At 31.1% G+C, this 14,342-nt stretch overlaps 2 protein-coding genes across 5 annotated transcripts in view; one reads left to right on the top strand and one right to left on the bottom strand.

The window, feature by feature from the left end:
• Positions 1 to 14,342, top strand: part of rsh (radish) — a 780,520-nt gene that overhangs the window by 684,774 nt on the left and 81,404 nt on the right. The window lies entirely within an intron of this gene.
• Positions 8,492 to 13,837, bottom strand: LOC135839851 (uncharacterized). Its single transcript, XM_065356084.1, has 3 exons — positions 12,573 to 13,837; positions 12,302 to 12,487; positions 8,492 to 12,190 (listed from the first exon to the last, which is right to left on the bottom strand). Exons 1-3 carry the CDS (start codon positions 12,786 to 12,788, stop codon positions 8,558 to 8,560), a joined length of 4,035 nt encoding a protein of 1,344 aa, XP_065212156.1. The 5' UTR covers positions 12,789 to 13,837; the 3' UTR covers positions 8,492 to 8,557.

Raw genomic sequence — 14,342 nt, 5'->3', positions numbered from 1 at the left:
ACTTGATGTAGGTACGTATTTACCTGACGAAGTCATCTATAAGTGCCTACATTCGTTGTTGCCTCCCTGCCCCTTATCACACAACTTCCCAAATCTAGACATTCTAGGTCTCGAAATAGATTGTAACCGAATCCTATTTACGTATTTTATTATTGATACAGACTTTATTCTTGTTTTGACTCAAATTTCTCGAGAAACACTACACTATACCTACATGTTAAGGTGCGAAAGCGCGTGTAATTTCATCTAAATTCCCCAGCACGTTTGAATTCGTAATTTTTGAAGGCGACGCAACGACATTTCTTAGATCTGGAGTGTAGGCGTACCTAGGCCAATGTGTGATATTAAAAATGAAAAAATTATCTCATTCGTGGTGTAAAATCTGCACGAGTGGATATGTGAACAGTAGGTGTAAAAGACAGTTCCTGGCCCATTTTGTTACTTTTGGCCCACTAACTGTGCCAGAATCGACCTCCCTGGGCCAGAAATCCAACCCAAAATACCATAGCAAAGTGTATACATAGATTTGTGTTGAATAAGTTGCATAATGCACAGTGTACGAAGGCAGAGACGTTGCAGTGTGTTGAATCAAGTACCTAGCTGCTTTCCTTCTCACTCACCAACACAGTCTCTCTCTTTCTCATAACAGCAAACACAGTCTCTCTCTTTCTAACAACTGCACAGAGACATTGCAGTGTGTTGAACCAGGTACCTAGCTGCTTTCCTTCTCACTCACCAACACAGTCTCTCTCTCTCTCTCTCTTATATCAGCAAACAAACACAGTCTCTCTCTCACACACAGAAACACTGTCTGTCTCACTCACACACACAGCAACACAGTCTCTCTCTCTCTCACAGCAGCAAACACAGTCTCTCTCTTTCTAGCAACTGCTGCTTTGCACTCCAATATATTAAAGAGCAACATTGATCATGACCCAGAGATTGCTTGAAGATAAGAAACAAATAGAATTTTTCAACTCGTCTGTATGTATGTGTGTACGTGTATTTTTAATGATCAATGAACCACTGAAGAAGAAAATGGACCAATTAACTTGATAAACATTTTGATTTTTTTTGCTACCTAATATTGTATGATTGAAAAAAAAAACAAGGCTCCTTTTTCACCTAACCAGTTGCTTGCATACATTGTAACACATTCGATTATTAATATGGAACCAGATTGCTTACCTTGATCGTGACTAAGATGTGTTTTTATTTACATTGGATGTTACATGAAGAATAGATTTTATCATTTTTCAACTCGTCTGGTTATATGTATGTATGTAAGTGTATATTCAATGATCTGTGTACCATTAAAGAAAAAGTGACATCGTGAATAGTATACAGAGATTGATGTGGATCAAGTTGGCTAATGTGAGTACAAAGCATAGGTAGAGGAGCAGACTTGTGTTGAATTTATTTTATTTCTCACACCTACACTCTCTGTTTCTTTCTATAACCTATTGATTTACATTTGAACACATTATACAGCAATTAGTATGGAGTATATTACATAACTACCACCATAGTCAGAGACTCGCAACTTTGTTAAACTTAAAGTTACATTCTAACATGTACATATGTACTTTTACATGAGCACAAGTGTACAGTACCTTGGTTCTCATCTCATTTTTATACATCGATTGTTGGGTTGAGTCAAGTACATAGTGATAATTTTTTGTTAGATAGAATTGTTTAGCTGTCTGCTTGTTTAACCCAGATTTAGTTGGTTAAAGAGTCAAGGAATTAGTTGACTGGTTGGTAAAATTATATTTCTCAAGCTAAAATTTTCAAAAAATGATTCAATATCAACCAAAAACAAGTATGTAATTAGAGATTGTAAACATTGAAAATTCTCATTTTTAGCTTTACCTACCTTCTTTCACAGTGCCCCACAGAACAGATCAAAAATCAACCCTGCATGTTGAAATCAAAATGAAGTGTGAATTTTGACTTTTCAGCTTCTTTTGTTAGAATTTTATGGTAATTTAAATTTGCTTGAAATGGTTCTAACTATTTTGGAATCTATTTGAATTTTGACTTTTTTATGTTGGATAGATTTTAACACTTTTTTTAGAAATTAAAACATCTAACAATTTTCTGGAACCTTCAAAACAGCTTAAACCCATTGTCAATCGAATCAATTAGGTGAAGTTATGATATAAATTAAATTTGGACTTTGTAAAATTATGTGGGAATTTCAATTTTTAAAATCTACTGGTTGAGGCTCCAAAACTGCTTAAAATGCTGGAAATGGTTTGAAACTGTTTTCAATCAACTTGTAAGATCAAAAATAGGAATCCATTCCTCATACTTGAGCTGGATTGACTAGTAAGATCAAAAATAGGAATCCATTCCTCATACTTGAGCTGGATTGACTAAACATACTTAATACAAGTAAAACAGACATTGTTAACGTAAAATATTGAGAAGTGAACATCAGTTTCAAGCCAAGAACGTGTTCAATCAACTTGTAAGATATCGTACATCTTCACCAAGCAAAACTCCATCACCATAACCATCACCTGATTTCACAATTTTGAACAATTCATTGTTATTTTGAGAGATTTTAAAAACATTTGGGGTATTATGTATTTTGATGCACTACACAATACACAAAATTATAGACAGTGATTAGTGAAAAAACAATTCACTCTGTCTTTGATCACAGTGCTTACATTAATTGGGATTATTCAAGTTGTGATGAGACAAACTGGACAATATTGTTGGCGTAACATCAAATGAATGAAAAAAAAGTTGAACATTTTTTTATACATTTCACAACAAACAGTTCGTTGAGATTATTTTTTCCTTGCTTCTGTTCTGTTGCTTATCATCACAGAGTAATCATAGATGGGTTACTATTTCACCATCACAATAATTATGTACTAATTTCATTCATTTGAGGAGTTTAGAATCAAAATTCACTTTTGACATCAGATAAAGTTTTGAGAAAATCGGTAGTAAAAATGATTTTGCTCAGTAAATTGATGATAAAAAATGTTGAAAAGTGTATTGTGCTCTTGAGTAAGACTACTGGATAGGATTCAGTGAGCATTTTTTTTTTTTTTTACAAGTTGACATAAGTACATAGATAGTTGAAAATTATACTTATCTACCTTATTATTATGACATGTGATTTTCATAGATTTGTGAGTGGTTACAAAAATCTTAAATTTATGTAAATTGAAAAAAAAAATTGTTTGAATAGATAGGTAACTTTTGATTTTTTGAATGGTTTTTCCTTGATAAGTATATTTATTCGTTTTGCTTCATTTTTCCAAATAGTCTCACCTGCTAAGCTCTCTGAGGTCCAAAATGTGGATAAACTCATCAAATAGGTTAAGAATAAACTAGGTACAACTCGATTTTTAACTGACCAACTCAGTTTTCCTCACCTTTTGAGGCAATTTTGAAATGCTGGAGGACTCAAAATCGTGATGAAGGTTCAAGAGTGATATCAAATGATGAAATTTGGTTCCAATCATATGTGATCAAGTGGAACAGACTGGTGGGTCAAGTAGTACGAAGAGTTATTCATAAGAAAACATCAGAAAATCAACGTATGATTCTAAATGTTTAATACCTTCTTTGTCTCAACAAGAGTTCTAATTTTATATTTTTACAAGCTTTCTACAGTAAAAAATAATGTAGACACAGGAAAAATCTGAAAACAGTGAATGTAAATTAACGTGTTATTTCAAATGATAATACCATTTTTTTTGAAAAAAAAATCATGTTTAACCTCTTTTTTTCTTAGTTTGAAAATTTCTTTCCCTTCAAAATAAATAATTTGTCACTATACCATAGAAAAGGGTCATTTGCATCGTAATTTCTATTAGGTACTCTACAAAATCTCATGTAAATCAGTTCATTTGAAGAGTCTGTAGTCTTTTCAACAGAAATCTGAGTTCGGAAAATCTGCAATCGATTCCACCGTGACACTTTCTTTATTCGGCGAATTAGCCAAATTAAACGTGAAATCAGAGGCGGTACACCTACAGGCAATAAGGTAATTGCGCAACTTCCCGAAATCTCAGTATGTAAGTAATTAATTCATTGTCAATTTGTTGATAAATTAGGTACAAAGGAGAGAATTTTTTCAAATATTCATCTACAAAAAAATACTCTTATCTCAATAAATACAAAAATTTTCATTTTGTAAGTTTCTGATGGTATTTTTTGGAATTAGTATCAAGCTTGTAATTTTTCTTCTTGAAAATGAAAAGTGTCAGTCCAATTTTTGATATGTTATTCTACATGAAAAGAACTAAAACTGAGAATTTCTCAAAATTTTTGTTCTCGGATTCATTGTACCACAGAAAAGGACCATTGGTTTCATAATTTTTATTATGTACCATGCAAAAGTGTATGCAACTGCAAGAACAAAAAGGAAAGGAACATGCGCTGCTGAAGGGCTTAGTGTCGAGTCTGTTGAAAAAAAGTGGACTCTTGTCTGCTCTATGTGTACCTAGAGCTGTATAAATTTGTTCATTCATGACGATTGCTGCTACAATGAGTATGAGCAAGACCGGGTCAAACAATTTACCCGATGGCAACAACAAGGAAGCGGTAGCATCAGTACAGAGAGATAAAGAGAGAAGTGCGAGTCATGATTACTAGTACACACGCAATCATTGCAATCAGTTTTTCATGTTGTTGTGTTCATATTGAAGGTGGTACACTCGACGATGTGCATTGACATCAACACATTTACTACAGACCCAAGTTCATCTTCGAAAAACTCAACGAACATGTTTTACACTCGAAGTTAATATAACAGAAAGAGAAATGTACCTGAAAAAAATTCTGTGTCGTGAGATTATTGTTATGAAAATGTGTACACAATAAGTAGGTAAAGCAATCATATCCCTCCCTAAATGTCACGTTGCACTGGACAAACACTCCTAATTTTACATTTTCGCTTCAGTTTTGGAATGAGTTAGTGACTTGATATTACACAGTGCATGACACAGTAGGTATCACTCTTGTATCTGTTGAGGTGGTGATAAATAAAACAATATGTGAATTCATTTTCATCTTCATTTATTTAAAAATTCCATCATTTCAACCTTAAATAAAAAATTACTCGTTGGAGGCTTTGGAAAAATACCTTGAGAAAAATTAGAAACACACTGGAGATGTGTAGAAATGGTCATAAGTGGTTGTTTTCCTGTTGAGAGAGATTGGAATGAAATAATCATTCTCACCATTTCATTTGATGAAAAAAAAGTGAAAATATTGAAAATTTAGATGAAAAAATATCGCACAATGTGAAATGATTTTACTAGTCTTTTTCAAAGTTTGTGAGTCTGATTTTCGAAGTAGATTCAAGGATTAGGTACTTATCATTGTGGTGAAAAGGAAACCTCCTAGATTGAAATAATTTCACTCACTGAATGTAAATTTGTAAATATTGAATTTTTGAGTTGAAAATTTTTCATTTCTTTACTTTGAGCCAAAAAATGTTCATAATTGTTACAATAACTTGCTGCTTTACAATGCATTTCATGAGACCAATTGTTTTTTCTTATGCATTGCTTACATTACCTGTGTTTAGAATAAATGTGCATTTTAGATAAAATCTCAGGCAAATCAATTCATTTGGTGAGCTTGTAATCCTATCAACGGAAATTTTCAGCAAGTGATAGTGAATACATGGTCAATTCATTGACAAATTGTGAGGGAGTGAAATTTTTTAAAAATGTTTGTCTTCAAATTTCCAACCAATTTCAATTTCTAGATCACTTTTTTGTCATTTGAACTGTAAGATTGAAAGTGAAAATGTGAAATGATTGAATAAAAGAGAATAAGTATGTACTTCATATTCGTTGTCTGAAGTATTACTCTAATGATGATAGCTATTTGATATTATTTAATATCGAAAAGAGATTTCCAAAGGAATCTGTGTTGTAAATACAATGGAGCTTTAAATTCTTCAACTTTTGAAAATATTTCAATATTCAAACAGGATGTTAACCTTTTTTGTTGACTTGATTCCCTCAGTTTTTAGCATAAACATTGGTTCCTTGTTGCTTAACTGGGAGTTGTATACAATCATAGAATTCACACACCTAATTATTCCATTAAAAAAATTCTCCAATGTGAACATACACGAGAAAAACACTATTTTTTTGAAAACTTACTGGTACTTTTACAACAATGTGTCCAACTTGTAATTTTTTTCTCCAAATATGAAGCAGATATAACTGTGAGAACAAAGGAAAAGGAAGGTGCGCTGCTGAAGGTTTCAGTGTCGAGTCAGTTGATGAAAAAAGTAGACACTATCTGCTCTGCATGTACTTAGTGCAGAACAAATTCATTCATTTCATAACAACAACTACTGCTGCATTGAGTAGCAGCAAGACCACAAGTAAGCAGTAGCTGTGGTACAGAGAGTCAAAGAGAGAAGTTCAAGTTGAGATTACTCCTACACGCTTCTGATACAACCAGTTTTTTTTCTGTTGTTGTGTTGTAGGTGGCTTACTTGACAATGTAGGTACAGACATCGACATACTCACCATAGATACAAGCTCATCTTCAAAAAACTCAACATAATTGATTATATCAGTCATTTTGTTTTTTCATTGAAAACATAGTTTTAATGAATGGAGTGAAAACATATCAATTTCTGTGTTGACATGATCAAAACCACAGATAGATGGATGATGTTGTTGCATTCGACAAGAGGGTTACAGGAGAAGGAACAAGTTGTTTCACCTTTCTCTACACTGGATCACACCAAAACCTCGTACATACCAAACGGAATGTAGGGAATTGTTAAATTGGGAGTCTTGTTGATATACATTACAGGTGGAGGAAGGACTTTGATAATAACTTACAATGAATTTTGATGACAGCTGCATCGAGTAATCAAGCACTCGCCTTTGTTAATTTTTGGCTACTTTTTCTACTAAATGTGAGGAGTGATAACCCTACTTCAGATAGTAAAAGTTGAAATTTTTTGAACACTCAACTCAATCAGGAATAATTCACGTCTTTCTTAGCTAACAAAGCTGTAATTAAACATAACATGCACTGAAAAATGTATCACAAACAGTCAAATTGATTATGTCACTATGTTTTGATTATATGTACAATAAAAGTAGGGAGATATAACCTGAGCCAACTATTTATTGTCAATTTTTCAAAATTACTTTGAAAAATCAAAATACAGTTATCATTGAAATTGGTGAATGTCACTTGAAGCAGCTTCAGTCAGTTAGCAAAATTTTTTCCAACATTTATTTCAAAAATGTTCATTTTTTGTAAACAAATTAAAAACGAAGCATTTCTAGAGAAGAATTATTGACATTGCATTGATTGGAAATTTAATTTTCTACTATTTTGATTGAATGTAATTTTTTATTAGGACACTTTGTTTCACCTCTAGATCAATTTTAATGAAACTCAGTTTGTAAATGGAAGTTCTCTTTAGGACAGTTTTTTCACCCTTATAGAATAAAAAATTGATTTTTTAATTGCATACCTTCCTTTTCAAATATGAAAAAAAATATATATAAACAAGATGGAGTTTTGGTTAGTAGTCAAGATCTATGATACCTTACAAGTTGTTTGAATGTGTTTATTATCTCAAGTTGTCTTACTTACAATTCTGAAAGGATTGAGATTGTTTTTGAGTTGAAATTTTTCAATTTTTTCCCTTTGAACTGAAATGTTTTTATGATTGTTGCAATAACCTGCTGTCTTTCAACACATTTCATGTGACAGATTTTATTCAGAAATTTTTTGAAATGTGATTGAAATGGTATCCACTTTGCACCTCCTCACCAAATCTGTGGAAGACTTTCTAATTGAAGGGAAACATCCTGAAGACCATTTTAAAACAAACTTTTCAATGTCATTTTAATTGTCAGTCATTTTTTGAACTGTACAAAGCTAGATTGAAGAAGTATGCAAAAAATTGTCTCCAGACAAAATTCATTTTTCAATTTTTAGCAAATTTAAAAAAATCAAATTTAGGTAAAAATAAATGAGAAAAAAATCAAAATTTTATTAAATTAATCTAGAATGCTGAAATTTGAGATGTAGGTAGTCTATTTCCAACCTATTGAATCGATTGAAAACGGTTTCAAATCATTTTGAACAGTTATGATCTGAGAGCTTCCTTGAAGTTTGAAATTTCCACAAAACATCATCAAATGATGTTGGAAATCTGAAATGCATCTGCACTCCAACTTGCAACATGCTATTAAATTGACTGTTGGTGGGTAGAAGTCATTTTAGAATCAACTGTGACTTTTTAAAAATTTTTTGGAGTTTTCAGTAGTTTATCTAACAAATTTCATCAAATGCAGTTGTAATTGAACTAATTTCAATACTCTTTGAAGTTGACTGTGAGTAAATTTCAAGTTGTTCTGACATCTCCAGTGACTTCTCAGTTCACCCATAAATAATTGAACACAGTGTTGCTTTTATGAATGCTTTTATTTATTGAAATTACAAAGTAAAATTTTATCAAATTGGTGCAAATAAACAATTTTATTTTACATTCTTATCATTAAGGTTAGTATTCAAACATTACAAATAATTTTTTTTATTCAAGAACATCTTCATCATCTTCAACAACATTGTCATCATTTTCATTTTCCCTTAAATTATAATCAGCCATTTTATAATGACCATAAGCTATACTATTAATATTATCATAAAAATAACGCTTATCAGAAAAATTTACCAAAGCTTTTTTAGGTTGCCTCACTGTGTAGATTTGATGATTGACAGATCTAAAAAGTATTTGTTCCTTTGAACATTCAACATTTTCAAAAAGACATTTATAAAAATCCTCAAATTTGAGCTCCTTTTTTATTATTGTTCTTTTTAGACCTTTCACTTTTTTAATGTCTGCTTTATCCTGTAAATCTAAACTGTACACTTTTGGACAAAGTGAAATGAATCGTTTGCATTGATGAGGGTACAGCTCATCTTTGAAATATCCCAAAGCCGTATCATTCACATTTGAGTAACAAGGATGGTCTGTTGGATAAGTGCTGGTATCAAAATAATCTAAACCCTTTCTAGCAATATATGGATACACATCGTCAGTAGCAACAGACAAAATAAATGAATCTGTGTCCATGTATAGTAATTGTGGGAATGGAAGGTCATGAAAAATTTGAGGTATTTTTTCGTAATAAAATTCGTACATATAATTTCTTGACAACTCCAAAGTTGTAATTCCCAAATAAATTGGTTTATTTAGTGTAATGACATTTTTATGGAAATGTACACCAACAAGATTTTCAGAAAAAATTGTTGAGCTTTTGAAAGTAGGTCTAGCAATTGATCTCGCTAATTTGTTTTCATCACAAATCAATTTAAAATTTGAATAATTTCTCTGATTCTCAATAGTTTTTCCAAAAGTTGAATTCGAAATTAACTTGAACAAAGATTTTTGAAATTTGTTTTTTGATTGTTTTCTCAACTCAGTATTGATCTTGATGAAGGGTTCAAAAAAATTCTCTTGTTTAAATGTCAAAATCTTATGCACTTTTTTCAATTCAAGACCATGTTTCAAAGCTAATTTCAAATTTCTATAATGACAAACGTAACGTTGTTTATTTTCAAGGGTACACAATAGTTTAGCCACTTTTGATTTAGGAGTAGGTTTCTTTATTGGAAGAAATGGAAAACTGTTGTGAGAATCATGCAACCTTTCTGGATAGTCAATGTCAACTTCCAAATAATACCCTACATCAGCTTCATTATCCAAATTCAAAATAAAATTAGTATCAAACTTTTCAATGTCTGTTCGACTCACCCATGAAAAATCACGAACTGGAAATTTATTGTACCCCATTATGAAGGCATAAAGACCATTCACATCCCAGTAGACTATTGAATTTAGTTTTTGATTAATTGGATCATATTGAGTGGGAACATACTTGTTATTGGCCTCAGAGTACCTAGTCACAGCTTCACTTATACCTCCCCTCATTGCTTTTTCTAAAAATAAATATTGATCTATATCTACTAATAAATCCAACTTAACATTAGTAATCTTAAGCATAGCCTCGAAGGCATAGCCTGGCAAAGAATAAAAATAACATGGATCTAGTTTATAGTTATCAATACATAATTTCCTAAAAGATAGAAATACATCGGCTAGTAATAAGACGTCTGAGATCACATAAATCACTAAATAATCCTCTAAATTTCGGCATTTGAATGTTTTCCAAACTTTTTGTACAAATTTATAGTCATCTTCACTAATTTCCTCATCATTTAATTGATTATAAAAATCTTCCCTCCATGGAAGTTCCCTTACTTGTAATTTTTCAATTTTGTCCAAATAATCATAACAAAAGAATCCTTTTTTTGTGATTAAATCAAAATAATTGGGATCAGAAAAGTATTTTTGTGTATGTATAAGTTCAGTCACTGGTAAGGATTCAACCAAAGTACGTAAGCTTGATGATAGAAAACGGTATGAGTCTACAAAACGGATCCAAAAATGTTTATTTATTTTTTTAGAAAAACTTATATAATTTTCTTCAGTAGATGGTATCACCTCCATATCCAATGCTCCCTTTTTATAACCATGCAAAATTAAATGGCTATCATATTTGGATAAATTGTGAAAATAAACCGGAAGAAATGTTGGAGTACGAGCTACCAAATTGCATTTTGAATGAGCCGGTCCAAGAAATAAATTTGTGATGTGGGAATGATGACGTACTCGTTTATCACCAACTTTAAAATCATCCCTACAAATTACACATTTTGGTGCAGTATGAAATCTGTCACACTCTTGGTCAGTCAAATTACTACAATATTCTACCTTCATGTATTTTTTATATCGTTTTTCAACATAAAGCCCCACTTTTTTGATCATTTTAAAAAATATGGTAGCTGCATTAGGACCAGTATAGCAAACAGGATCTCGAATTTTTCCTTTCTCTGCATGTACCAAATAAAAGGAAAAGGCTATTGGCTCATGTTTTTGGAATTTTTTTAAACACGATTTAGTAAGATTTGTATCTTTGCATGGTACAAGGAGAGCTTCAAAGTCAGCAAAAACACAAAAAGTAACAGGGGTTTCATGATGGTAATTTTTAAAGTACAGATACCTTTTATCTTCAGTAGGCATTTTGTAACATGATGGAGATACCGATTTTTCTTTACAGTACAGTTTATGTTCAGTTAATTTCTGTAATCTATCCCTACCTATAAAATGTGCTAAACATCGTTTACATACTTCGATAGCACTTTTGGTTTTACTAACTTGTGAAGAAAGAAGCCTATTCAAATTTTTTATGAAAACATAATGAAAATCGCCATTTTTATTTTTTAGCATCAATAAATCATAGTGAAATTTTTTTTCTTGGTCTGTAACTTTTAATGGTGAAATTTTATTTCGCTCGTATACAAAGACATTAACTGAAACTGAGGTGTTGACTTTTTCAAATTTTTTAATGTCCTCGATGGTTGTAGGGTATTGAATGCCACTAAAATTAAACTTTATTTTTTGGGTATCGACTAAGTTTTTTTCAAACTCAGGAAAAATACTTGGACGCTCAAGATGTGGTTTTTTCTCCATAAATTTTAATAAAATGCAGTAGTAAAAACACCTATCATCTGTGTTTTTAACATTTATTAATGCCTTTTTATTTTTTAAAGCTTTGGGTAGTTCTATAAAGGCTCCAGCTTTGATTATATCATTTTTATTGATTCTCACTTCTAGCTCAGAAACTGAATTAAACATCCAACCTGATCCTCGTTTTGTGAATTCATCATTTTGGACGTCAATTTGTGAAATTAATTGAGATTCTAATTTTTGTAAAATATTATCATTTGGAAAAAATGGAATATTTGAAGTATTCAAATTAAAAATTTGTTCTTCATCATCAATTTTTTTGTACCAACAAAAAAGATTAAAGTTACATTTTAAACTTGGATCAATACTCAAACGAGTTTCCAAATAATTCACTAAAGACAATTTGATTTTTTCGAAAAAGTGATTTATAGTGATCTCAGGCTCCTTGTTTACAAAAATTAGGGTTGATATACGATTTTTAAAAGCGGAATCACCAGTGAGACAAATGTATTCCGAATTTTCGTCATAAAATTTTTCTATTACTTGCAATAAATGGCTTCTAGTTTTCTGATGGTTTCTCAATTCCTTTTCTGTATTAAATCTTTGGTAATTGCAAATGGAACAAGTTATACCCTACAAAAAACATTAAAATTAATTAATCTAGTGTTAATCAGCTATAAGGTGCTCAAAAGAAATTTTCAATTAAAAAAATGTGTTAGAAAAAAATTTTTAAACATAACTAACCTTTCTTATGTACTTTGATCGCAAGATTTCCATGTGATTTCGATTTTCCTGTGTCAAATAATCCACCTTTCTTATTGTAATGTAGTATCTCATGTCTATTTGAGACACTTGCTCCATATTCTCCATAATCGTTTCACCCTTAATTTGAAACGGAAAACTTATGATGATTACACCATCATGTGGTCTCTGTAAGAAAGAAAAAATAAAAAAATTACTATCACTGTATAAAAATAGGTACAAAATTTAATTTTTAAAGTGAGCTGACACTTACTTTTTCTTCTATCTTTGCATTCCATTTGATCAGTGTAGTTATTTCAACTATTTTTAATAAGTGTAAGAATGACATCTCCTTATTGAGTAACTTGATGGAAAAGAAAGCTACCATCTGCCTTTTGGTTTCACTCTGGTTGGAACCTACTCCTATTTCCATTAGATCATTACCAGAAACACCAGGACGAGATTCAACATTATCGATTGAAGAATTCATATTGAATAGGTAGGTATTTTAAATGAAAAAAAAATAAAATGAAACAAAAAATTTCCACGAACCACAAATACTATTATCAGAGCAAGATGATACTATTAACAACAGTGTAGTATTTAAAATGAAAAAAATAAATGAAACGAAAAATTACACGAACCACAAATACTATTATTAGAGCAAGATAATACTGTTAACAACAGTGCACAAACAATTAATGAAATATCCTGAAAAAATCATCCTTATATATACAAATTTGACCAGGAAAAAATTTCCATGTACAATAGGTACTCCTTGTTGAATAATCAGTTAAATCATTAAATTTGACATGCATCCACTCACTTTTTTGGTGGAAATTATTGCACAACTGCATTTAATTCAACCTTGATATATTTTATGAAAAATGGTGCTAATCTCAAATCATCTTAACATCCTTCATTTCCTCATTCTTCATACATAGGTATGTACTTACATTTATTGGAATAGAGACATCATTCATTTTTCAATTTTAGGTACAATAAAAAAATTTAATCTAACCTTCATGTCTAATGATCAAAAAAAAACCAATGCAATTCTCTAAATATTGTTACATTTGAAAATTCTAGAAGGTACCTATAATTATTTAAACAGATACTTGCATTTTTTTTAATCAAGGAAAGTGATACCTGTTTGCTATTATATAACTTTGTAGGTACCTGTATGGAAACAAATTTATGTAACAATTCATCAACAAAAAAAATGACCATGTAGTATAGCTGCATACATATCACCTTGGTAATAAAATTTATTTGATTAAAGGAGTGCAGGCATACATTGTCTTTCAACTACCTAAAATTATTTCATAATGTTTCGTAAACAAATCAAGCATCCACAACAATTTTTATTTCACGAATGTATGTACTTGACTCAACCCAACAGTCATATAAGATAGGAATCTAAATAGGTACCATACAATCATTCATCATATAACTCTACTGTTAGAATACAACTCCACGTGCAATTTAGTTCCGCTTCATTACTTATGCCTGTAGGTACCTAATCTAGTCTCATCATAATTGCTGTATTTTTGTTGGAAAGAGAGAGGCAGTAGGTATGACTGAGAAAAAAACTAGTTTGATACAGATACACATGCTCTGCGTTAAACAACTTCTCATGCTGCTACGACCATGAAATAACTACTCTGGATGCTTTACCTATAGAAAGAGAAAGGTAATACATATGAGAGAGACAACAACTGTCTGGTTTATCATTCTTCCATGCCACTGCCTTCATACTCTCTGCATTAGACAATGTAGTCAAGTTAAGTAAATGGTTAGGTGAAGAAGGAAGCTTGTTTTTTTTTCTCAATCATATAATATTTGATGGTCAAACAAAAAAATATTGTTAAGTTAAAGATACATTTTCTTCTTCATTGGTTCATTGATCATTAAAAATACACATACAGACGAGTTGAAAAATTCTATTTATTTCTTAACTTCAAGTAATCTCTGGGTCATGATCAATGTTGCTCTTTAATGTGTTGGAGTGCAAAGCAGCAGTTGTTAGAAAGAGAGAGACTGT

This window comes from Planococcus citri, chromosome 1 (genome assembly GCF_950023065.1).
Source record: "Planococcus citri chromosome 1, ihPlaCitr1.1, whole genome shotgun sequence".
NCBI lineage: Eukaryota > Metazoa > Arthropoda > Insecta > Hemiptera > Pseudococcidae > Planococcus > Planococcus citri.
Note: the sequence above shows the minus strand (reverse complement) of the source record. Positions and strands in the feature narration are given on the sequence as shown.

What these genes read in the sequence shown, in the direction of transcription:
- LOC135839851 (XM_065356084.1), bottom strand. Translation starts at nt 12,788, where the DNA reads ATGAATTCTTCAATCGATAATGTTGAATCTCGTCCTGGTGTTTCTGGT. An exon ending in ATGCAAAGATAGAAGAAAAA is followed by an intron (nt 12,488 to 12,572) that starts GTAAGTGTCAGC and finishes TCTTTCTTACAG; the next exon opens with AGACCACATGATGGTGTAAT. An exon ending in GATCAAAGTACATAAGAAAG is followed by an intron (nt 12,191 to 12,301) that starts GTTAGTTATGTT and finishes TGTTTTTTGTAG; the next exon opens with GGTATAACTTGTTCCATTTG.